Here is a 24,206-nt window from a genome sequence, read left to right on the forward strand (position 1 = left end):
AGGAAAAGTTGGTAGCAGGAATTCTGTCAACAGTTCATGGTACTCCTTTTGCTTGGATAATTCAGTAAAGAGAAAATCAAAGAAGAAAAGGAGTACCAAATCAAAAATCAGACGCATGAATATAATTGTCAGCAGTAAGTGTTCCGACTTTATCCACAAATTCGAACAGATCTTCTGCTACACTTGAGCACCTTTCTTAATACTAGGTGCTGGTAAATTTAAACCCTGCTTACATAACATCAACTCTAAAATTACTTTAAAAATTAAGAGAATCAAATCGCTTGCTATCTTTCACTAGCCTTGGCATTCATCGTTTGCGATTCTTCGAGATAGAATCAAGCAAATGGCGGCTCTCAGCTGCATAGTCTATTCTATCCGCCCTCACTACTGTTGTCTTTACTCGCTGCTCTTCACCATATGTTTCTTCTTTAATCTTAAGCTTGAAGAGGTATGGAACAAAAATCTTACTACGAATTAACTCGGCAAATCTGTCATCATCTTGCTCCTCAGACTTTAAAGTGTACAACTCTTTAGCAGAGCAACCCAGAATCTCTTCTCCAGATTCTTGAAAAGCAGTTACCCAGATCACTCCAGAATGATCCTGAATTTGTGCTTGAAGCAAATAGCGGTAATCACACTCCTCAAATTCTTGATTGCACCGATCACATACCCATCTTGTGTTTCCCGACTTTGTGACTTTCTTATTGCACTGCCTATCTCCAATCATCAATGGGCATGCTGTGTAACAAAAGGTATCTGTTTTGATGAAAGATATGGTTGCCTTAACTGTAACCCAGTCTGGTTTTTCTGACCTTCCAAGACCCTCATCCTTGATCTGGGACAAAGTTTTGCGTATCTCGTTCTTTCCTCCAAGAGGCATAACATCTCTAGAGATAGACTGGGAAGCAAAATCCTTTCCCCCTCGATGAAACCACTCAGCCAAATTGCGAGCTTCAGGAATATCAGGGTTGATAAAGAGCTGGGTTGAAGAAATTGTGCCCACAGATTTTCCACTGAAATCATTCACCTTTGCAGCCTTTACAGCTATGACAGGAAAGTACCCAGAATCAAATGATTCTTGCAGCTCCTGACCTTCTCGGTTGCAGAAATCTCCCCATAGGGTTAGCTCAATGCTTCTGCCTGACATATCTTTCAAATTAATAATTCTTCTCTGTGTTTCCATCCCATTCTTCCTCAATATGGGGACAGAAGGGTTAACTGATATTACAACACCAATGATGTCTAATATGGAATTGTTTTCAGCACTCTCAATTTCACTGATAGGTCGGAAGTTAAACTGTTGTTGGGGTATTGAAACATCTTCATCTGGGCAAAGATCGACAGTAGAAGTTGATTCGAGAAAAATCTCCCACTCATTTTTCAAATGGTTAAAATTCCTCTGAGCAGGCTTTAGAGTACCCTTTGATATCATATAAACCTTCCCAACCTCAATAACATCATAAAAGCGGTCAACAACAGCATTAAAGCATGTAACACGAATCTCCCCACCATCTGAATCGAGGAGATCAAAGGAAAACACCTTCCCATCACCTCTAGCATTGTTATAACGACGAAGGTCACCTTTAGCCGTTACTCTTGCTTTAATAGCCCAACGCCCCTGATAAGGATTCAATGCAGCAATTGGAAGTATGCGGGCCGGTGCCTCATTCTTCACAACGGGACCGTGATTCTTGTAATTAGGGGGTGGCTGGTACGCAGGCTGAACAGTAGGTCTGAAATTGGGTGCATTGTTACTCTTACTTGGTCCAATCACTTTTGCGTTGCTTCCTCTGACAGGATAAACAGCACTGTTATTATTATTACTGTCATTAGCCAATGCATTTCCAGCAGCAGAATCAGCTCCAGTGGGAATCACTGGATTCCCTATGATCTCACAATCAGGTATAATAGTTTGCATGTTGAGGATGACAATGATCCTGCAGCATTTAAGGCCCGAATTAGTTTTCTCGCAAATACCATATTTCACTTTAAATCAAAATGTCAAGATGCTAGTGAGTGTGCAATCAGACATGTCCCGTACAATAGCTACATAAGCTGATAAGCCACTAGCATGAGTGAATTACTCAGGTTACTTTGATCCAACTATATATACAAACTCGCTTCATTGATCTCCATAACTAATAAAAAACACCAGCTTATGCATATCCTTAGATTTCATTCTCAAACCCTTATTTGACACTTTTATGCAACTAGGGAGGAAAATTACACGAAAAATTATCTCCTACAAGTCATCAATGTATCACAAACTCCATATTAAAATATCTGTACATTGCATCTCATCATCAACCAGTATATACAAACCGTTTCTCCACTCTTCTCGGCCAATCCGCTTCAAACAGTAATCACAAATTAAGATATTTCTGCTTTCAAACTTCAAAAGTTGACATCATAGAACACATAATCATGCCTATATTCTCTTTGTGTGCTAACAAATACTGCAATTCTAACCTAAATTGTAATTCTACCACCACATTATATTCTATCATGTCAATACAACAACAAAATTTGATCATGATCAAGTTGAGCTGAAACTTAAACAATCACCACAACTTCAATCAAGCAAAATTTCTCCTTCTCTCTCCAAAAATCAACACAAACACTACTAACAACGAATCACTCATACTGACATTTATTTTCTAACAAAAATTCCGAAACAAAACTTAAAAATTACTTTATAACACTATAATTCGGAAACTTACTTGCGATTTTGAACAGCGCTACAAATATATTCAATCAATTGAATGACGGAACCTTTACGAACTTCGCCTGATTTAACGAGGTCGTTTAGCTGAGTTGCAATCATCGCCTGCTGAGTCGAAACGGTGTCGGATAGAAGAAAACGGTACCGTTCTTGGTTAGAACAGTTTGAGCTTGATATCCAGAACTTGAACCAAAGGTTTGGAGTTCACATCGCCGTCGAGTATCGCCGCAATCGAATTTCTTGTTAGATTCACCGGCATCTTTGTATGATTATGATTTGATTATTATCACTGCTATACTTTTAAAAAAAAAGTTGAAGAGAGAGAAAATTATGATATAGGAATTTCGCTGAGAATTGTGGAGTTAATTTGTGAATGATTTGGAATTTTGGCGGTGTTAAATTGGATTAATGGAGGATTTATGGAGAAAATGAAATGGAGGATTTGGGAGAATTGAGGATTTGAAAGAAGACGTTGATTAGGGTTTTGAAATGGCGGGTTTTGATAAAAATAGAAATAGAGAGAGAGAACCGACTTCACTTCAACGAACCACTCGCCAAAAAGCGCGGATCCTTTGTATTGGACAAGAAAGTGTGCGCGACACAGTACTCTTTGAATTACTTACCAATAATGTCTTGTCCTATTGGTTAAAATTGAGCTGTTGTGAATAGAGATGGCAATCTGGTCCGGATCCGACATTAGTCCACTCAGATACGAAGGAAATAATCCGAGCCGACCCCGACAAAAAATAATCTGAATCTAACTCCGTTTAAAACGTCCAACTCCGAGTCGTAGAAGGGTCAGAGTCGGATCTCATAGAATAATTCGACTCCCACTTTAAGTCAATTAATCCTTTTTCCTTATTTATGTTAATGTATTATTTACGTATAACATGACTTCGATTTTCAACCAATTGTATTTTATAAGATTTTCCCATGAAAGAATTAATTGTTAAAAATAATAGTAATATTTAGATTATTTGGTATGTGAGATTCCATATGATTATTAGATTAGTTGTACCGATTAGATTATTGTATCATAGAAGACTTTTCTATTATAAAAAACGGGCGGCAAAATGAGTCAGATCGGGATCGGAGTTGGATGTTCGGATTTTAAGTCAGATCGGAGTCGGACTTGGATTTAAATCCGACTTCTTGTAGGGTCGGAGTCGGATTATGCATAATCCGGTCCAATTCTTACCGTTGTCGTCTCTAGCTGTGAACGATATATCACAGGTTCGAATCTCCCTCCCTTTCTTTTTTTTGGAGGGGGCTATTCAGATTACTTAAATATTTCTGTTCGGAGGTACTCCCTCCTATTCTAATTGCTACATTTTTAATAAAATGGTTTTTTTACGGCAAAAAATGATTATTTCTCAATACCACATTATTTAAACTTTTTTATTTGAGGTAATTAGCCCATCAAAAAGTAATATTATTATATTTATTTTTCTCTTTTTCTACCAAAAAGTACTATTTTTTTCAATTTCCTCCATTATTTTACATTAAATATGTCAAAAAATACCATCCAAAAAGTTTAAAAGTGACATTACCTAAACTCTTGTGCATAACAACAATGTAACAATTTTCCTTAAAAAAATACAATGTAACAGTTAAAAAGAAACAAAGGGAGTATATTTTAAGCTCCATCTGATTCATAATACGAGAGTTTTCTTTTAGGAAAATAACACAAGAATTTTTGGAAATGGGGGCATTTTGGATGGTGAAACTCGAAATTGTATAGAGGACTATATCTTACAATCTTAGTTTTTTTTTAGCGTAAATTGGAGATATTATATTAAGCTCATTAAGGGAAAGTGAGTGAACCATGCAAAAGTTATCACCCCATAGTGATTAGCAAAAACTACATCGAAACTAAACATAGTTTGAGTATATAAGAGAAAATCGAGATCCTCCCCTTATTTTCCTTTGAGATTTTTTTTTTTTTTTTTTTTTGGTACATGAGTAGAGTTAGGACACCCTTCTTTCAAGGGAGAACCCTAATGAATCAAGGATTACATATTTTTGAAGAGTAGGATCAGTGGACGGATCAATGTCAGCTGTGTTAGCTGAACTAATGTGACCTTTTTTTGATAGAAGATCCGCTACTCGATTGGCTTCCCGGAAAATATGTTTAATGGTATAGATATTGAATTGAGTAAGAAGTTGTCGTATGTCTTCAGTGAGAGTCTGTATGCCCCAGGGACAATCATATTGCCCTTGCAAAATTCTTATAACTGCTTGATTATCTCCTCCAATGTATAAATCTTGAATTTGATGGTGGATGGCAAGTAGAATGCCATTTCTTAATCCCCATGCTTCCGCAACAAGAGATGAGGTTTGACCAAAACGATATGTTTGAGCAGCCACAAATTGCCTAGTAGAAAATCTCGAATGATCGCACCAGCAGCGGCCGAGGAGCCATTAACTGACCCATCAAAATTTAACTTGTAATAACCAATTGGAGGTGGAACCATGGAAGCCATCTGACTGTAACTGATTTATGAGACCTGTAAGGAGGAAGAGAAGAGATAGTAAAAGGAAAATCTATCATAGTTCTTGTTTTCCATTCCAAATATAGGTGCCAAGCTCTGTAATAAATTCGATTAGGATTAAGAGTACTATTTTCAAATACTAGTAAATTTCGTTCCTTCCAAATACTCCAGAGATTTAACAAAATAATTATAATGCTTTTGGGTATGGCCGTAGGTTTATAAGGCATTGAGAAAGATCTTGTGGCACTTTATTTCGAATTTTTTGTCGTATAAGTTGTGAATTCCAATATTGAGATATGGTAAGGCAATGGAAAAATAAATGGTCAATAGTTTCAGAGTTGGCTCGACAAATAGGCTCAAAAGTTATTAGTCGTGATTTGTCGGTGTCTCAGGTTAGTTTTTCCTTTGAGATGTTACTCGCAGTCAGGGGCGGATCCAGGATTTCAAATTTGGTGGGGCACCAAATTACAAAAGAAAAATCATAATATCATATTTTAAAACAATGCAATACTTTAATTTTCACAACCTTAATAAATAATATTAAGTATTCAATACTATCTCCATTTTTAGTATATTTAACATATTGACTTTCACATTCATCAACAGATGCAACTTTTATTTCAATTTCCTACTAAACTTTATAAGAAGCTGATATAAATTTATTTAATGTAAATAGAAATCAAAACAAAATTTTAAATAGTAAAATTTATTTTTAAGTATTTGTAAATAAATCTTGGTCATAATTAATATATTTGAATAATGTCGAAAGTCAAATTGTTGCATTTATTTGTAAATAAAAGAAAAAGTAACCGTTATATTACAAATAAAAAAATGGTTAAAAATAGAGTTAGAATTCAGGGAGATGGATACTATTTAAAATATGAAATGAAGATCAAAAATGGAGAAGGAAAAAATGCTAAAATAGAGAAGAGAAAGAGTAAGAAGTAAAAAAGATTAAAAAAAAAAAAAAAAAAAAACAAAAGCAAATAAGAAAGAAAAAAAAAAAAAAAAAAGCAGACAATGCAGTATGGGAAGTCGAACCTGGGTGGGGCGGCAACAACATTTACTATATTAGATTGTTAGTAAGAGAACCACTGGACCAAGTTGCATTAGGTAGTGTTTGGAAACTTGTATTTCATTTCAAATAATGGAATTGAAATCTGGAATTTGAAGTTTATATTTCAATTCCTAATCATTGTTTTGTAAAGGGGTTTGATAGAGGAGAGAGAAATAGAGGTTTATTTTAGGAGAGAGAAAAAGTTTGGGTTTACTAAAGGAGAGAGAGAAATAAATATTAGAAAGAATGAGTGAAGTTGGGATATAGATACTCATAGAGTTAGGATATGTATGAGGAGAGAATTTCAAATGACAAGGTAATAGCTTGAATTTTAAATTCTACTAATACAAGCCTTATGATAGGAATTTGGACAAATTCCATGATTTCAAATTCCATGTCATCCAAACAATAGATTTCATCCAAATCCAGAATTTGAAATGAAATCTTACTATCCAAACATAGCATTATATGTTATTTTTTGCGCGCGTTTTAGTTTTAACTTATTGTAAAAATCTGCTTAACCTTTAAAAGTAAGAGAACGTATTGTGTCGGACTCGTCCGACCATAATCTTGGTCGGACGACTTTCAGGTGGTTCCAATTTTTTTTCAGGTAGTCTTCATTTTTTTTCAGGTGGTTCCAATTTTTTTTCAGGTAGTCTTCATTTTGTCTTCAGTTAGTCTTCTTTGTTTTTCAGTGGGTTTTTTGCTTCAGTTAGACTTACTTGGGTTTCAGTTGGTCTTTATTCTTTTTCAGGTAGTCTTCATTTTGTTTCAGTTAGTCCATTATTTCTTTCAGTTGGCCCATTATTTCTTTCAGTTGGTCCAACTGAAAGAAAAGAACGTCCAACTGAAAGAAAAGAAAGTCTAACTGAAAGAAGAGAAAGTCTAACTGAAAGAAAAGAAAGTCTAACTGAAAGAAAAGAAAGTTCAACTGAAAGAAAGAAAGTCTAACTGAAAGAAAAGAAAGTCCAACTGAAAGAAAAGAAAGTCCAACTGAAAAGAAAACTAACCTGAAAACAACCATCCTTCGAATTGATAAAAACAACCATGGCATTGTTATAAGCAAGGAATCACCACTCACCACATTCTCACCATCTTCCTAGTGGTGGTGGTCGTGGTGGTACTGATGGTGGCGGCCAACAACCTAACACGATGAACACAACTAATTTCTGGGCAAACATAAACTCTCTTCTTAACCTCTTTACTCGATCTCTGCCTCAACTTCCATGACAAATTATGCCCTCTTCTATGTAACTGAAGATTCTGATCTCTCTGAAAACCCTTGTTACATATTTCACATACAAATCTGTTGGTCGCCATTAATGTTTTCGGTGACAAAGCTATTACCTCTGCATCTGGATCAGGCATTTCAGGTTGATTACCTTCCCTGCCTTAAACCTCATTCTGTTTTTTTATTTTTTTATTTAAGGTGTTTTGGTGGAGCATTATCGACGGTGTGGATGGAGCACTGTGACGATGAAGAGCTTTCGGGTAGGATTGGCAACATCAGTGACAGGAACTTGTTTTGGGCTCAGCCCGTCTGACAGTAAGTATTGGTCAGACGGTCTGACCCAATACTTTCACTAAAAGTAAAAAGAATCTGATTTTTTTTTAGTGGGGCACGTGCCACCCAGGACCCTTAATAGGTCCGCCCCTGCTCGCAGTATGAGGTTGGAGTTGTAGCAGGTGAAGCATTGTTTTGGATAGTTAGATGTCTTACCAAGTCCGGAATTTCATACGAATGCCCTGAATCTATAATGATGTTTGATTTGACGACGGAAGCTTTTTATGACATGCCTCATCCCGGAGGTAGTTGCACACATAGTTTTTATCGTTGAATTTATCAATTGCACGAACAAATGCGGCTTTTACAAGTGGATGACAAATTGACTTCCGTTAATTTATGTGAGAAGACAATTGAATTATGGATTTTGGAGGACGTTGCTGGATATGTGTAAAAGGTTTGTAGTAGATATTGGTCGGCGTTTTTGACAATTTTGCAAAGTACAATACACATCATGTCGTTGCCATGCAAAGCAACAAGCTTGTGTTAATGCTTGAACTAAGAAGGGGTTCTTCTGTTGTGATTTATGCTTGAACTATTTTCACAAATTAAAAGGATCTATTAGAGCGGTGAAACTGTGTGATCTTTGTATTACAAAATTTAAGAGCAGCTGTCTCCAATGTATTTTCCAACTCCTTTAAAGGTTTCCAACATACATTTTGATGGTTGATTTCCAATATGGTGTTGATTCTACATATTCTCACTTGCTTTTCTTTTGTTGTACTATTAGGGATTTGATTTTCCATTTACTTCCATTTTTAAGGAATTACAAGCTTAGAATCTCTCATATTTATAGTAATTTTGTGAGTGATGGGACATACTGTCTATGGAAGAATAAAAGATACTCACATCGTCCTAAAATATAGTGTTCTCGTTTTGGAATAGATTGAGTATTATCTAATCAAGAAAATAAAAGATGATATGCTTTTATCAAAAGTTTATTGACAATGTCTATACAATTAAATTAATTTTAACTTATATTTGAAAATATAAGTTATGATAATTAGCAATAAGCTTAAATAAATTTCTATAATTTATAAATTTAAGTCTAGATATGTCAAATTCAATTGAAACATGTAATGATCTCCATAATTGTTCGGATTTTTTTTAATAGGACCAAAAAAAAAACATAAAAAATAAGGGACCTCAAGTGAATACCTCTATTGGGTATTTTCTAATTTCATAAGCTAATTTATGTAATTGATTTATCTTTTTTAATTTACATAATCCTTGATTGTGAATTTGTGATTATACATTATATTAGCATCAATACTTTGTATTACCTTCGTGGTTCATATGGGAAATATATATATATATATATATAAAGAATAATAATATAGCCAATGGCTTACTCATGTTTAATAATAATAATCCAGTCTTAATAACTTTTATTTGGGTTTTAAAAAATCTCTCTCCTCAAAAGTTAGAACAATAAGGCGGAAACCCTAGGAACTAGTCCAGCCGACATCATCTCTGTTTCGTCGGAAGCTCGTCGGTGGCTAGGGACTCCGCTCTGCTATCTTCGGCCGCCGGCGAGCTTCCACTCTCTCTCCATCAAAGTCTCGTTTGTGTTTTCACCCTTTTTTCCTAACGCATCGAGGATTCGCTCTCCCTCGTTTCTACCACGGTTGTTTCTCTATTGAGGTCCTCCCATCCGCAGCTTCTGCCTCGTCGCTAGTGAAGCCTTGCACTGGGAGTCTGACAGTCCGTAGCTAGAGCGGTGAAGCACAACTTTTAATGTTCACCTTTCCGGCGTTGGTATTCTTCTGTTTACTGTGCGTTGTCTCTGTTTTATTTAGTTTGCTTTGTCTTTCTGATAGTAGTTCTTTTTTCCTGCTTTAAGTTAGTTCTACTTTTGATGGTTCGCTTTGAGGACATGGAGGAGGATCCTAGTTTAGGTTTCTTCCTGTTCCACCACCTGAATTTTTTGGATGAAAAGGAGGATTACGTGATTGAGGAGTTATTTGAGAAAACTTGTGGACCTAATGACGCCATTCAATATGTGACCTCAACGAAAGAGAATGGAAATTCTCTTTTCAAAGTAACTGAATTTTGCAGAGCTTATGCAATATATCGAAATGCTATGAAGTGTCTTTGTGTTACCATTTCTCTCATTTATGAAGAGTGCTCTGCTCATAATATTGATCCTGAAATTAGAGAGCTAGTTATTTCTCTGCCATTAAACATTGCAGCGTGTGAAATCAAACTTAGTTTGTTTAAGGAAGCCATTAGTTCATGTTCCTTGGTGTTAGAGGTTGATAAGAGTAATGTGAATGTTCTTTTTAGGCGAGGCGTGTCTCTTACAAAAATTGGAAGTTTTGAAGATGGTTACTATGATTTTAGGATGGCCAGAGGAATTGAGCCAAACAATAAGGCGGTTGCTCAAGAGCTTGCAAGTCTTGAGGTCGTCCTCTTCCAATTTCCTAGAGTTGATGATGATGTATGTCAAGACCCGATGTTTAGTGGCATAGCCCCACATGATGCTACCGGTTTCACATTGTTGAACCCTGGACCCAATGCAATGAATTTGGATGTCCAGGAAGAAGTCAAAAATAATTTCTCTTTGGTGAACAGCAAAGAAGATGAGTTCATGGCGAATCAGGACATAAAGTGGGAAGAGAAGGCTCCCTCTGATTGCTCGCAGAGTACAGAGCTTCCTTGTGCACAAAATATTAGAAAGGTCCCCTTCATCAACAAAAGAAAGCCATCCTCGCGCCTCATGATTTCACAATCAGATTTAGAAAAATTTAAGCAAAGGGAAAGTAATCCAATTCTGTCAACCCCACTCTCTGTCAATTTTGAAGGTTCGCACCTTCACTTCAAAAACTGTAAATTTGAAGGAGGCCCACCGCGATTCTAAATTGTGGGCCGCACAGGTCTCTAATCCTCGACTCTTCAAGACATGCAGCAACACCGTGAGGTAAGTAAAGGTAAATTCACTAACACAATTTTGAGTGCAAGTATCCACGTACAAGACAAACTCTGCTATCTGGATCATTCACTCAAGCAAGACATCACAAAAGTACAACTTTGGCAAGAAGCTCAGTTGAAAGGCTACGAAGATCAATTGGACATGTTGTTCTCCCGACCAAACCTATTTTTGGAAGAAAGTTTCGAAAAAAGATTGGTGCCATCTCTCATGTTGGATCCAAACGAAAAAGCGATGCTCCAATCTCATCGGACCTTCCTTATCATATTAGGAAAAAAACTTGTTCTTTTTGTATGTTCTTTTGTAATGTTTGTACTTGTTAGTGTCTTGGGCAAGTCGCGGGATCTCAAGCTCTAGCCAGTGTTGCTAGCAAAGCTATAATGATCCCTTGATTGTCCTTAGGTAGTATTTCGAATTTTTAAGTAATGCACATTTTTTCGATGTCAAAAAAAACTTTTATTTGGCAACTTTTCACTTTTTACAAGGTGTTCCATTAGAGTTTGGTTATAATCAATTCTCAACATACTTGTTTGATCAATAGTTACAAATAAAGTAATGATAGTGCATTTGACAAGGAGAAATACCTTGGCAAACAAAACCCATATATATTTTTTAAATTAGATAATTTATTGGTCCAAGCAAAATCATCCCTCATAAACTAGGAGGTAAGAAAGGAATCTAACACATAAGGAAACTTTTAAAGACTGAAAATCGAAAATTTATACCCACAAACAAATATCCAAACAAACACCCCATATATGGAAGTGATAAAAGTCAAACTCCAACCATGAGGTTGAGAGGTGGAAGCTTCAACAATTAGACTCCCACATGATTCTCAAACAAAATCCATATGAACATAGTATATAAGACACTTCGAAAGTAAATGGGAAATGATTCCTCTTTCATAGGTGTTTATATAATAAGGGGACATTTAGTTAAAAAAAGGGATAAACAGAAGGAATCAGAGAAACAAAAGTCAGAAAAACAATGAAAACATAAATTTTATCTTGAAACCGTACATCCAAATATTGTCTATACATCTTCCAGAGTGTCTATAATAAGTTTAATCCCCCGGCACATTTACCAGTTTCCACGATACCAAGTAATGTCATTAGGAGGTAAAATATCTGGCTGGATGGTTGACCAGCTTTTTGAAAGTACAAAAAGTTTAGTGTACAAACGCGATTGAACATCCTATCCTCCAACCTCCGGTGTATAAGCAAAAAGTGTCCTCAGAACAAAATCCCTAGGAGCTTGCTTAAGCAAAAACCTCTTCAGCATCGCCACAATAAAGTGCAAATTTACAAGGGATGTTTTCTCTCCCCGGTGTAATTGCTACTAGTCGACTACTAATCGATTCCCCCAATATACGTCAAGGACTCCTTTGCATCAAAGAATTGTTTCATGAACTCGCAAAAAAATTGTAATAACCAAAGCTTATCACTACACCTCGATTTCTTCTATACAGGATATACAACACTTAAATCAAACACACACATCAATTTGCATGTGAAACTGTCTTGTAACTCTATAAAAGCTGGTGACCCTTAACAACCAGCGAAATATTACCCTGCTAATTAACACGTTTCATTCCGACAAAGCCAATTCAAACAGTTTAATCAACTTATCGCAAAGTTCAGGATAACTGGAATTATAAAATGTAAAACCAAAATACTTACGTCAAGCTCATGGGAACTACAAAACTTTTGATAAACAATTAACAAAAGAAAGACAACGCACAAAACCCACTGGAGGGTTAAACAGGGTCATTGTATGAAGTCTAGCGTAAACAATCCATCCCAGAGAAAGAAAAAAGGGTCTGTAAACTAGCCTAATAAATCTCCTTAAGCGACAGGAATTGGAATAGGCTCTACAAGCTCAACTTCTTGAACAGGAGCTGGAGCTCTGTAGACTTCGTCATCCTTTGGTGGGTGGATGGTAACAACATCAGGGATTGGCTTTTGGGGTCCCATCTTTCCTTTAGGATCCCAGTCGAGCATGATCTTAACCTTGATACCAAGCACTCCCTGCATACATCAAGGAACATCAGGATGAATCATGAAATATAGACAGATGAGATACTGCGTGACGTTAAATTGAAGGGATACACACATACCTGTCTCAGAAGGACGTGACGAATAGCTGAGTCAATGTACTCAACAACAGGTTGACCAGAAGAAATCATATAACCATCCTTGAACTTCATGGATTTTGCACGCTGTGCCCTCAGTTTCCCGCTAACAATCACCTGTTCAAATCACAAATTATTATACATCTCAAGAAACAGTACCACTTGAAAAAGTAAAAGGCAAGAAAGATTAAAAGTGGTGAAAGTTCTGAAAAATGACCTCACAACCCTTTGCTCCACTTTCCATGACAAACCTGAGAACACCATAGCAAGCCCTGAAAGAAAAAGAACCAACCAGAATAAAATTAGACAATGAATCAATAACGCATTTCTGCTGACTAATGGGGAGGGAAAAAATACTTGTATGAACAGTGGATTAATAAATAAAAATAATAATAACAAGATTAACCAATGCCAATATCACTCACAACATTGATAACAGACAATTTAACTCAAGATCATAATTATCAAACTCAAGAAAATGAAGGATATGATGAACAAAAAAAGCTACAACACAAGGAAATATGAAGCCTGCCATGTGCCCTCGGTAAGGTTACTGCATGAAATGTATACATCACATGAAGATAATGTTACAGAGGAACTCCAATTTGGTCATCTTCTGACACAGGTTGGTACAGAAACGCCAATCAGCTTTATAGATGACATCACAAAGCCAAAGTCAAAAACCAAATGCAAGAAAGTATCCACCAAGCAAGGAAGATTAACAATATGAAGTGTTGTTACATTCTGTTCTAACAGAAGAATAGATTTTAGCGATTTTTAGAAGTCAAACTATAACACATTAATAAACAAGACATGTCCGTAACACAGTTACACTATTAACATTACACCAAAAACCTCTAAGACAAGTAAGATTAACAATATGAAGTGTTGTCACATTCATCTTCTTTTACTATTTGTTTTACCTTCCTCCAAGGAAATGGATTGAACACTAATTTTAGCCCAACCTCCTCAAGACAAGCCATACAGATATTCGACTCCACTCCTTGTATACACTCAAAATCAATTCATACTATTTTAAATAATAAATAAGTGATGGGAGACTTGAGAGATATTCCCTTTTGCAGACTACTACGTGAAAATCAATTCATCTCACGAGATTGATGGCATGAAGGCTTAAATAAATTTAGTCATCTTCCGACACAGTACAGGTAAAAGAGCACCAATCTGCTTTATAGATGACAGTAGTTGTATGGCAAAGTTGATTAGTGTACACATAAGGTTAAGATGATTAGTCTACAGACTACAGAAGAAATGCATAAACAACAAAACCAGTGCAGATGGCAAATAACATACAGTAATATTTTTGCATAAATTACAAGTAATCAGTACTCAAGAGATATGCAATCGTGCAAACCACTACGTGAAAATCAGTTCATCTCACGAGGATATTAGCTACATGATTTGATAAATATAGTCATCTTCCGACACAGAACAGGTACAAATGCACCAAACTGCTTTATAGATGACAGTAGATTGGTAGTGAAAATAACTAGTACAAGCATAACAGCGGAAGTAAATTTAACAGCGTAACAGCAGACATAGTAGCGGCATAAACAACAACACCAGTACCAAAAGCAATTAAGGTTTAGTGATTGTAATCGAACAAATCAATTAGTAAAATCAAAGCTGCAAACCATGTCGTTTTAACAAATCAACCTCAACAGAAAGGTTAATCAACAATGTTAAAAATTACATAGATAGTACAATATTCACAGGATCTAAATAAGGTTTTATGTTTCCACAATCAGATGACAGTAATCAATTATATAATATTGATATCTAAACAAAATCTGTATTTTGAAATCTAAAAGATCAACAAAAACATTGAATTTTAAAATAAAAAAGAGAGATCGATAAAAATATATACCTACGAACAGCGAGACCACCAAGAAGCTTGTAACGGAGAGATTCACACTGAGCAATAGCGCAAAGACCTCTGTTGTTAACCTTCTCAGCATACAATTCAACAGTGTCTTCTGGAAACTTGAACCTTTTCTGCACAATCGAAGTCAGCTCCCTAATTCTCCTTCCTTTCTCACCTACTCAGTTCAAATCACGCCAAAAATTACACAAATTAAAACCAAAAAATACAAACTTAAACCAAAAAAATCACGAAAACGCATAAAATCGATCAAATCAAATTATAGGAGATAGAAAATAAAGAATCACCGAGAACATTCTGAGTGCGAGTAGCGCGTATGATGATCTCAGTACGGCTAGGAGTAACCCTAACTTCAACACCAGAGTAACCATCTTCAGCAAGTTCTCTTGTGAAAACTTCATTCAATTCAGCGTAAAAAACTCCATCAGCGACAAACTTTCGCTTCTTGCTCATCTGAGTCGCCATGATTGCAGAGATCTGAGGAGAGAGAAAGTGAGAGAGGGAGAGAAAACAAGCGAGAAGATGAAACCCTAGAAAACTAAAACCCTAATTTTTGTGGAAGAGCTGCGATGGGGGTATATATTTAAGAGGATGAATGAGATGTTGATCGTGCGGTCTGGACTTTGTGGTCGATATATACTAGGGTTTTCAGGGTTAGAGTGTTGGGTTTTTGTGTGGATTGGGCTTTGTATTATTAGTAGTGTTTTTGAGTTTTCATGGGTCCTTACTCCTTAGTCATGTTGATTCTTTTGGGTTCACGTTTTGATACTATGTGATTTCATGATTTGGGTCCATATTAGATTTGCTTCTCTCTCATACTTTCTCCCTATTTTACTTGGGAAAACATAGGTCGTATTTGACAATTACGGGGCGTTTGGTATGAGGGATTGGGAGTTTGGGGATTAGAAGATGGGATTGGGAATGGGAGTTAGAAGGTGGAAATTCATTAAATATATCCCAATCCCTTGTTTGGTATGTTAGTGGGATTAAGTAGGGAATATATTGCTAAATTACAAATTTACCCATTTTAATGAAGGATAGCAAAAAAAGAGCAAGCAATATTGGTGAAGTATATTTTAATGAAGGGTAAATTTGTCTTTTAACATAACAAAAATAATCCCCCTCCCTAATACCTGCCCCCCCCATGTCTTATTTTGGTGGGATTAGAGGGGGTTTAATCTCATTCCCCTTCTCATGGGAATTTAGATATCCCCTCAAACAAACATGGGATATCTACCCATAGGGATATAATATCCCATTCCCACCCCCTAATCCCCCTAAACAAACACCCCGTTACTCCGTAGATAGTTGTTAGTTGTTAGTTTATTGTATTAGTTGAGAGCTAATAGCTAATTATATAAGTTGATTTGACTAGTTGATAATTAATAGCTGATTGTATAAGTTGATTTGACTAGCTGATTGTATTAGTTGTTTGTATAAAGGTGTTTGGTAAGTAACTGATATCTGATTAATACATAATTGTGTAAAATGACTTTATTAATTCTTACTAGCTTAAGCCCAACAGAAAAGTGACATGTATCAAAATTAACCATATAACTTAAAAGAAAACCTGAAAGTTATTATCATTATGAGATTATCAAAACATGGAACCTTTTATCTATTTAAAAAAAACTTGGAACCTTAAAAAAAAGATCAATCATAGTTGGAACTGGTGGTGTCAATTTTACCTTAAACTTTTGACAATCATGTATAGTTGATCAAGATTGGCACAACCCAAAATTTAGTAGGTTTTGGGCATGGTATGGCCTGCAATTTGGCCCTGGCCAAATCCGATTTTTGGGCAAAAATTACAGATCATAGACAATAAAATTCAAAAATATTGGATAAATTCTTAATGGACCACAAAATGACCTCAAATAGCTGATTTTAGTGTCAAAAATTGGGCCAAGGCTTTGGCCCAAAATCAACCATTTTTTTTCTTGACAAAGCCCCCTAGCATATGATTTTCGCTAATATAGTGGGACTTACTATCAAACACCCATATATAAACTTGTATATAATATTGTAACCATTTAATTTGCATAGTAACTTTTGCTAACAATTGAAAAGTTGGTCCCCTAACAATTTAATAAGGAGAGAGAAAGTGAGACCATAGAAATAAGGGGGGAATGGGGTGTAAATTTTGAGAAAATCAGTTGGGACAACGAAAATTTGGTGGGAATTGTAATTGGCTCTAAATTGATTCGCTCTAAAATTTCAGAATTTTGGAGCCAAAATATTCAAACATTAAAAACCAAGTTGTCGAGTTTACAAAAGCAGCAACTATTCAACCCTTTAGACCCCATTATTAAATGTTTTCATCTCCTCTTCTTTTCCTACCTTCTGGTTGTTCTATTGTTCAAAAAAAAAATCTTCAATTAGAAATGACACTTGCACACATAGCACCATATTAAGTTAGTTTTTACACATTTCTCTAAACAACAAAAAGACCAAAAAACAAGACCAGCAAATCTTTCGTTTCAGTCAGCATGGATAATGGTGAAGTTGTTGATCCTAGATTCTGGTCCATTGAGTAGCTCTTCTGGGAAGACTTCTAGCTACAAGAAGACATAGAAAATGAGGAAGAAGCAACGACTCAGGAAGAAATAACTTGAAGCAAGTATTAGAAGGCAGAAACTTAATCTCAAACTTGCACAAAAAAGACTAATTATGGACAATATACTTCTAAATCAGAATGATGGAAAAATTCCATTGGGGTTTTCAAAGCAAACTTACCAATGAAGTTGTTGTACACAAGAGCACTATCAATAAAATCTACAAAGATGCAATGAAACAAAGATTATAGGGTAATGCAATAGATGTCATGAGTAAGAGACATGGTAGATGTGGGAGGAAACCAAAGCACTATTCAGATGATTTTTTGCAATCAGTGCCCCTGCATCTTAGAACCACAACTAGGGCCTTTGCAGGAGCACTGAAATCCCCCATATTATTGTTTACAAGCTGTTGAAAAGGGTAAATTAAGGTCACACACATCTAGTAACCACCCAAGAGTGATAGAGGCACACAAGTTGTCCAAGATGAAGTGGGTGTTTGTAACATCCCAACAATACCTTTTTTCCAAATGCCTTTTCAATATAAAACTTAGAGAATTATCAAACCATTATCGCTCGTGTAATAACGTATCAGCTTGTTCACAATTTTACTTCAGAAATAATAATAAAAAATAACTTTGAATAAAACTTAGTCAACTCCAAAAGTCAAACCAACATAAAGTCAAAAGTCAACTATAAAATAGTAAAGTCAACACAAGCTCTTCATGATTTTCCGACCCCATGATGCATCATCTTTAAACTTGTAATGGACGATACTCTATTGATCCCGAGAGATTGCTCACCAAATGAGTCATCACAGGTATCAGTGGCATAGCCATGATCAACACATAGAGACAAAGTACATAATCAACAAAACTAAGTACTACATAGGAAATAAATATAAACCCTAACATGATACTAATAAACAATAAACAAGGATAATTAAGAATATGATAACATAACAGACTACTTTTACTAAACTAAACTCCACAACAAGTAAGTTAATTGATTTAGATGGAATAGGCAATGAAAAGAGTTGTCCAAATCAAATCAGTCTTCAATTTAGAAGACAAAGTACGGGCACGACTCCGTACTCCCTTGACCTACGATATCGAAGAATATTTTAAATAAAAATAGAACACAATGATCAATCCTTTCCCAAGAAAAGCCATGAGATACGATCATGTACTCCAACTCATACTAGTCCGACACTTCAGACGTGCACAAGTTTAAAGCTATTGCTATTCACTTTTCACTTTAAGTAATTACTAAATTATTTACTTGTTATGATTCAAAAAGTAAGACAAACAATATAATCATCAAGGATACATAAACTTCCATTTTTTATCCTTGCATGGATTAGAGAAGGTGATCATCAACTTAACAACCCAAGAATAATTTCAATATTAAATTTCAAGACCATTATTTATTTGTTGATCCAAGTCAACAACCAACCAACCTTTCATAGGTGAATAACCAACTTACCGAATAAGGCCCTCGATCATTAAAGTAATTAAATGATCCAGAGGGAAGAACATGATCCAATTCATGATCCAATACCAACATAATTATTAATCCTTCATGTGAATTAATAAAATAAAGTTCCCAAATCTCATATGCTTGTATCAATCATCCATACAAACATAATATAATCATCATAATCAACATGCTTCACACAAGAACATAAACATGCAAATTCAATTGAATATAAATCACATAGGAACTAGAAATAGTTTCCTATACATGATACTACATAAAATCCCACCCTTAGGACATGATACTAATCCAACCCACATGTATGTACCTTGTGTAGACAAAATGCGAGGCCACCTTAACAAGCTTAATTGTCGCCTAAAGAGAATTCTCCGCCTACCAATAATCAAAATAACCGCAAATCAATACTATATAAATTTCCAACAACATTAAAATATTTTAAATCCTCTTTAAAAATATTTAAAAACCTTTTTCATAATTAAAACTTCAATTATTAATACTTCCTAGTATAGTAGTACTATACTAGTCATTAAAATCCTCAAAAAACTCATACTTTGATCATTAAAACTCCATCATAAACATACTTATAAAAATTCCAAGAACTTATAATGTATTTAAAACCCTTTAAAACATACTTAAACATAATCATAATCATAAGAGTACTCAATTTCATAAACTATAATATACTGCTATGATTTTCCAACTCATAAAACCCTAAAAATCCATGCTTTGATACTTAAAAGCTTAATTTAAACTTAATAACTGAATCTAAAATTTAATTTACTTCACTACATAAATTACATATCTGAAATTTATATTTAAATCATCAAACCATAAACTTTAATCATGTAAACATTAAATCAATCCTTAAAAATATAAAGTTAGCATTAAATAAAAATAGAGGAGGAAGAAATAAACCAAAAGAGATGAAGGAAAACCGTCGGCACGAGCGGGAAAGGTCGCGACTGCTGTCGGTGGTCCGCGGTGGCTACTGGCGGCAGGTGCACGAGAGAAGAGGAAGAAAACGAAAGAGAGAGAGAGAAAAGAGGGGGAAGGCCGAAAAAAGAAAGGAGAAGGAAGAGAAAGAATATAAGTGTGGGAAAAACTTGGGGCTTTTGAGGAATATATAGTTACCCTTTTTTGGGATTGGGGAATTGTGTTTAGGCTTTAATAATATATAATGATTGGAGACTTGAGCATAGTTGGGTTCATCTAACCCATTTTAAAATCCTTTTTACTAAACTAAAAAATATTTAAACTATTTAAATAATTTTCAAAGTATGACTAAATAAAATATTTGATTACTTAACATTATTAAATAATTCTTTTGACTTTCAAGTATTCAACCTTTTAAGAAATAAAATATTTAAACATTAAAATATATATAATATACATCAAAATGCATTTATAAAATTCATAAAATTAAGGGGTATTACAGTGTTGACTATCTTCATCTTGGTACACCAACAACAAATCCAATATTCATGGACACGCAAAATTTCAGCATATTAATTGATGAGAAATGGATCTATTTGATCCCTGGAATGAGGAGATTTTATTTCCTACCTTTTGAGGATGACCCATATAGGTGTTAAAGTGATATTCATGGGTGTTATTGGGAGTCCAAAATATGACACCAATGAAATTGAAATCCATGATGGCAAGTATGGAATCAACCCTTTTGTTCACTATGTCAGAGCAAAGAAAAGAAGCAAGAATATGGCAACATGCACTCTTGAGACAAAGGCAGTTGAGTCAATCACAAAAAAAAGTCATCAGAAACATGCTTATTGACAATGCGATACCACGAATTATGAAAAAATGGCCTGCCCATTTACCAAGAAATATTCAATTGCAGCAAAGACAACGCTGGACCACACATATCATATGCTGATATGGGATTCAAAGAAGTTGCAACACAGAATGGGTTCAACATACAACTGACAAATCAACTACCCCAATCCCCTAATCTTAACTTGGTGGATATGTGTTTGTTTAGGGTTGTTCAATCAGTTCAACATCAAGTCTTTCCACATAATGTAGATGAGCTAATCACAAGAGTTCAAGATGTTTATGACTTCTATGACACCCAAAAGATTAAGTTTGCATGGTTGCAGTTATAATATGTGATGACTGAGATTTTGAAAGTGAAATGGGGTAACGATTACAAGAATCTTCGTCATGGGAAAGCACATTTACAAAGAATAGGGGTGTTACCAGAAAATGTTAAGGTGGACAATCACTAGTTGATGAGGCAATTGAGTATCTTAATGAAACGGAGGTTCTAGATTTTTCTAATGTCCAATACTTCAATGATGAAGGGGAGAAAGTGGATGCAGATTAGGTAAGGGGGTAATTCATGTTTTGGCATAAGTAACTTACCAATGCACTTTTTTATTTGTATTGATGCTATTGATGCATGATGACTGCTACACCTAACCACAGGCTATGTTTTAGATGGAACATGATGCATATTTTGTGTATAGGTAATTTAGGGTCGTGCATGATGATAGTGAACGGTCTTAGGTAAAACATGATGGCCACTTTATTTATAGGAAGTGTTAGTACATGCATCAAGTTCTTGTTATGTGTCTTTTGTGTACATATGTAATTGATAAGGTAGTCATGTAATGTAATACATCATTTTTAGTTAATGGTAATTAAGCTTTTTTTGTTCTATTAATTTTAATGTCACTTAGATATGAGATCAGGGTATTGGGCACAATCTAAACCAGTCTTATATGGCAGACAAATTAATAATCATTTGACTTCTTTAATGCATAACAGATTAACAATATTATCAACACATGACCCATGCTTGATTCTTAAGTGCATTCAAATTTGGAGCCTACAACATGGGTTATGTGATATGTTGAGTCCCATCATCATTTGGATATTTGTGACTATGATCTCTCACATTTGGTCATTGATATCTTAAGGGACTCATTTCAACATGCCTCATATTATTCAAACCAGGGACCAACAACAAAATAAACCAACTAATTTCCAATTATTTCCCAGCAGCCATTAGGCAAATCTAGTCCATTTCACGCAATTAACACAAGTACTCATTAGGCAAATGAAGGAAATGCAACACTTTTGTGTAAATCACACAAGAACTCATAATCCACAAACTTCTCATCATAATCCTCATCACAAAGGGGACTTACCAACAAAGATTAGGGAACAAATCATTACAATAACATAATGATAACAGAGTAGGCAATAAATCATCACAACAACTTAATGTTCATGGAGTAGGCAATAAATCATCATAGACCACCAACAAATCATCATCATAGAGTGAATTAAAAGACAAGATGAAAGATCACAAAACCTTAGGAACTCTATTGAGTTCCTTTGCGTAGTAAAAGGAAAGAATGCTTAGTTGGATCTAATTCATCCCCTTCAACATGGGGACTCATAGGGATCTCAGGACCATCATCATCAAAGTTATGTCCTCCTCATAATCCTCGTACACTTTAAAAAGACGAAGGTTGTCATCATCATCTTCATAGAACATACCATATTAATTCCCCCCCCCCCTCCTCAGTTTCTACCACAGATAGCCCCTCCCAAGGCAACCCATCTTTTTCCTCCAATAAATTCTCAATATCCATCTTGGAATGAACAACCCTCTTTTGGCCTAAACAACCTTCATTAACACCCACTTCAAATGCGCAAACAATGGGTGGTATAGACGTGTTTTAGCCCTAATTTTGTCTCTCTCCTCCTCACTGGCCGAATCTATAATTTTTACACCCTTTTCCCTTAGATCTAAACATTAACCCTAGATCTAATTTTAGGTTTCGGGGACTTACCAGAGGGAGTGTTGAAAGCAACTTCTTACTCACCATTTTTTTTATTCCAATTTCTCAGCCGTTCTCATCGCCTTCTCCAATGCTTTTATGGATTTGTTGCTCAAACAACTTGCTGCTTCGCCAATTTAATACATTTTCCACGCATAAGGACTTCTATAGGAAATTGAATTCGCCAAATCTCGGCAAATTATCATCTCCTCCTCCATTTTCGTAGTGGAGGTTGCGTTTGTTAATTGCTGAGTGTTTATCATGGTTGAATTTTGGTGCGAGAGAAGAAGATGAGGAGAGAGAAGAATACGAAGAGAGAAGAAGATGATGAGAATCGACTGAGGAATGAGATGGATTTTGAGGGGTTAGGGTTCTGGGGTGGGAAGGGGTTTTATGATGAACGTTAAATGATCAATTCAATTTGATCTGATGTGGGTTGTTGGTAGTTGGGATGTTGAGGAGTGACATCAGAGTTTTGGTGTGAATCATTAAGTAAAGAAAGTCCCATTATGATTTTAATCTGTTTTTGGAGTCCAAATTAGTGTAACTAAATAAAGCTTAATTAGTTTTAGTAGGCGTATATTCGTAGTTTCACACTCAAAATCTTTACCAAAAATAGAATGAAGTAAAATGTTTCATTTAATTTGAAGTTATCGTTCATAAAAACTATTGCATTTAATTTGGAACAGATAAACTAATACAATAAACAATAAAGACAGTAACCAATGATCATCACGTGAAGGGAGAAGTCTTCAAATACATTATGTTTCTCTAATAAAAATTAGGTCCTAAAAGTGATGCTTGGGTTGGGTTTAATGAGGCATAAAATAGGTAATTAGACGAGAAATTTTCTAGTTCCTTATGAGCAATTTCAGTGGTTGTAGACTTGGCAATAATTTTAGTATACACCTGCACATTTTATATATAATCATAGATGTTAATTAGGTTAATATCACCAAGTCCCTCTATTCTTCTTTTGTTTCTTCTAACTTTTTTTTTTCTCGAGGTCTATGAGAATAAACTTTGACTACACTTGTCTCTTATTATATCATTTTGTTACTAAACAATTTAAAAATTGCATCTACGAAGTTTTGTTTATTGTTTAATTGTCAAAGGGAAAATATTTTAAAACTATCTTATAAACTGCCTTTTAAGAACTTTCTTTCAAAAAATTAGCTTATATAACAAATTTGTTTCAATACACTACCATTTTATCATGAATGGAGTTTAATCACTAATAATTGAATCACCGTAAATTATTTTTCTTTCTTCCCCTCTCGTTTCTCTCTTCTATTCTCGCTATCCCATCGGTAGCAACACCTATAGGGACTGTCATTTATTGATTAGTATTAAATATAAATGTAAAATGGTACTATATTGAAAGGAATCTCTCTATATATAAAACAAGGTTCAATTGGCTTATGTGTCATTCACTAAAAGAATCTGCCCACATGTCATTTGCCAAAGGCCCCCTCATTACCTTCTGCCACGTGTATAAGCTGTAGTCCCATTTGCTGAAAGTTCACGAAAATAATTCTGACTAATGGAAT

The 24,206-nt window shown here is 35.1% G+C and overlaps 2 protein-coding genes across 2 annotated transcripts; both read right to left on the reverse strand.

Annotated features, from left to right (window-relative positions):
* Window positions 1-93: 93 nt before the first annotated feature.
* On the reverse strand, window positions 94-3,272 carry LOC104884669 (replication protein A 70 kDa DNA-binding subunit A). Its single transcript, XM_010669354.4, is given in 3 exon segments — window positions 94-1,937; window positions 2,721-2,887; window positions 2,889-3,272. Coding segments are annotated over 3 exon segments (1,890 nt in total). The 5' UTR covers window positions 2,982-3,272; the 3' UTR covers window positions 94-307.
* A 9,116-nt stretch (window positions 3,273-12,388) lies between these two features.
* Window positions 12,389-15,395, reverse strand: LOC104884670 (40S ribosomal protein S3-1). Its single transcript, XM_010669356.4, has 5 exons — window positions 15,086-15,395; window positions 14,784-14,955; window positions 13,113-13,167; window positions 12,881-13,012; window positions 12,389-12,791 (listed from the first exon to the last, which is right to left on the reverse strand). The coding sequence occupies exons 1-5, from the start codon at window positions 15,261-15,263 to the stop codon at window positions 12,609-12,611; spliced, it is 720 nt and encodes a 239-aa protein (XP_010667658.1). The 5' UTR covers window positions 15,264-15,395; the 3' UTR covers window positions 12,389-12,608.
* Window positions 15,396-24,206: the final 8,811 nt, after the last annotated feature.

Source organism: Beta vulgaris, chromosome 8 (assembly GCF_026745355.1).
Source record: "Beta vulgaris subsp. vulgaris cultivar EL10 chromosome 8, EL10.2, whole genome shotgun sequence".
Classification (NCBI taxonomy): Eukaryota; Viridiplantae; Streptophyta; class Magnoliopsida; order Caryophyllales; family Amaranthaceae; genus Beta; species Beta vulgaris.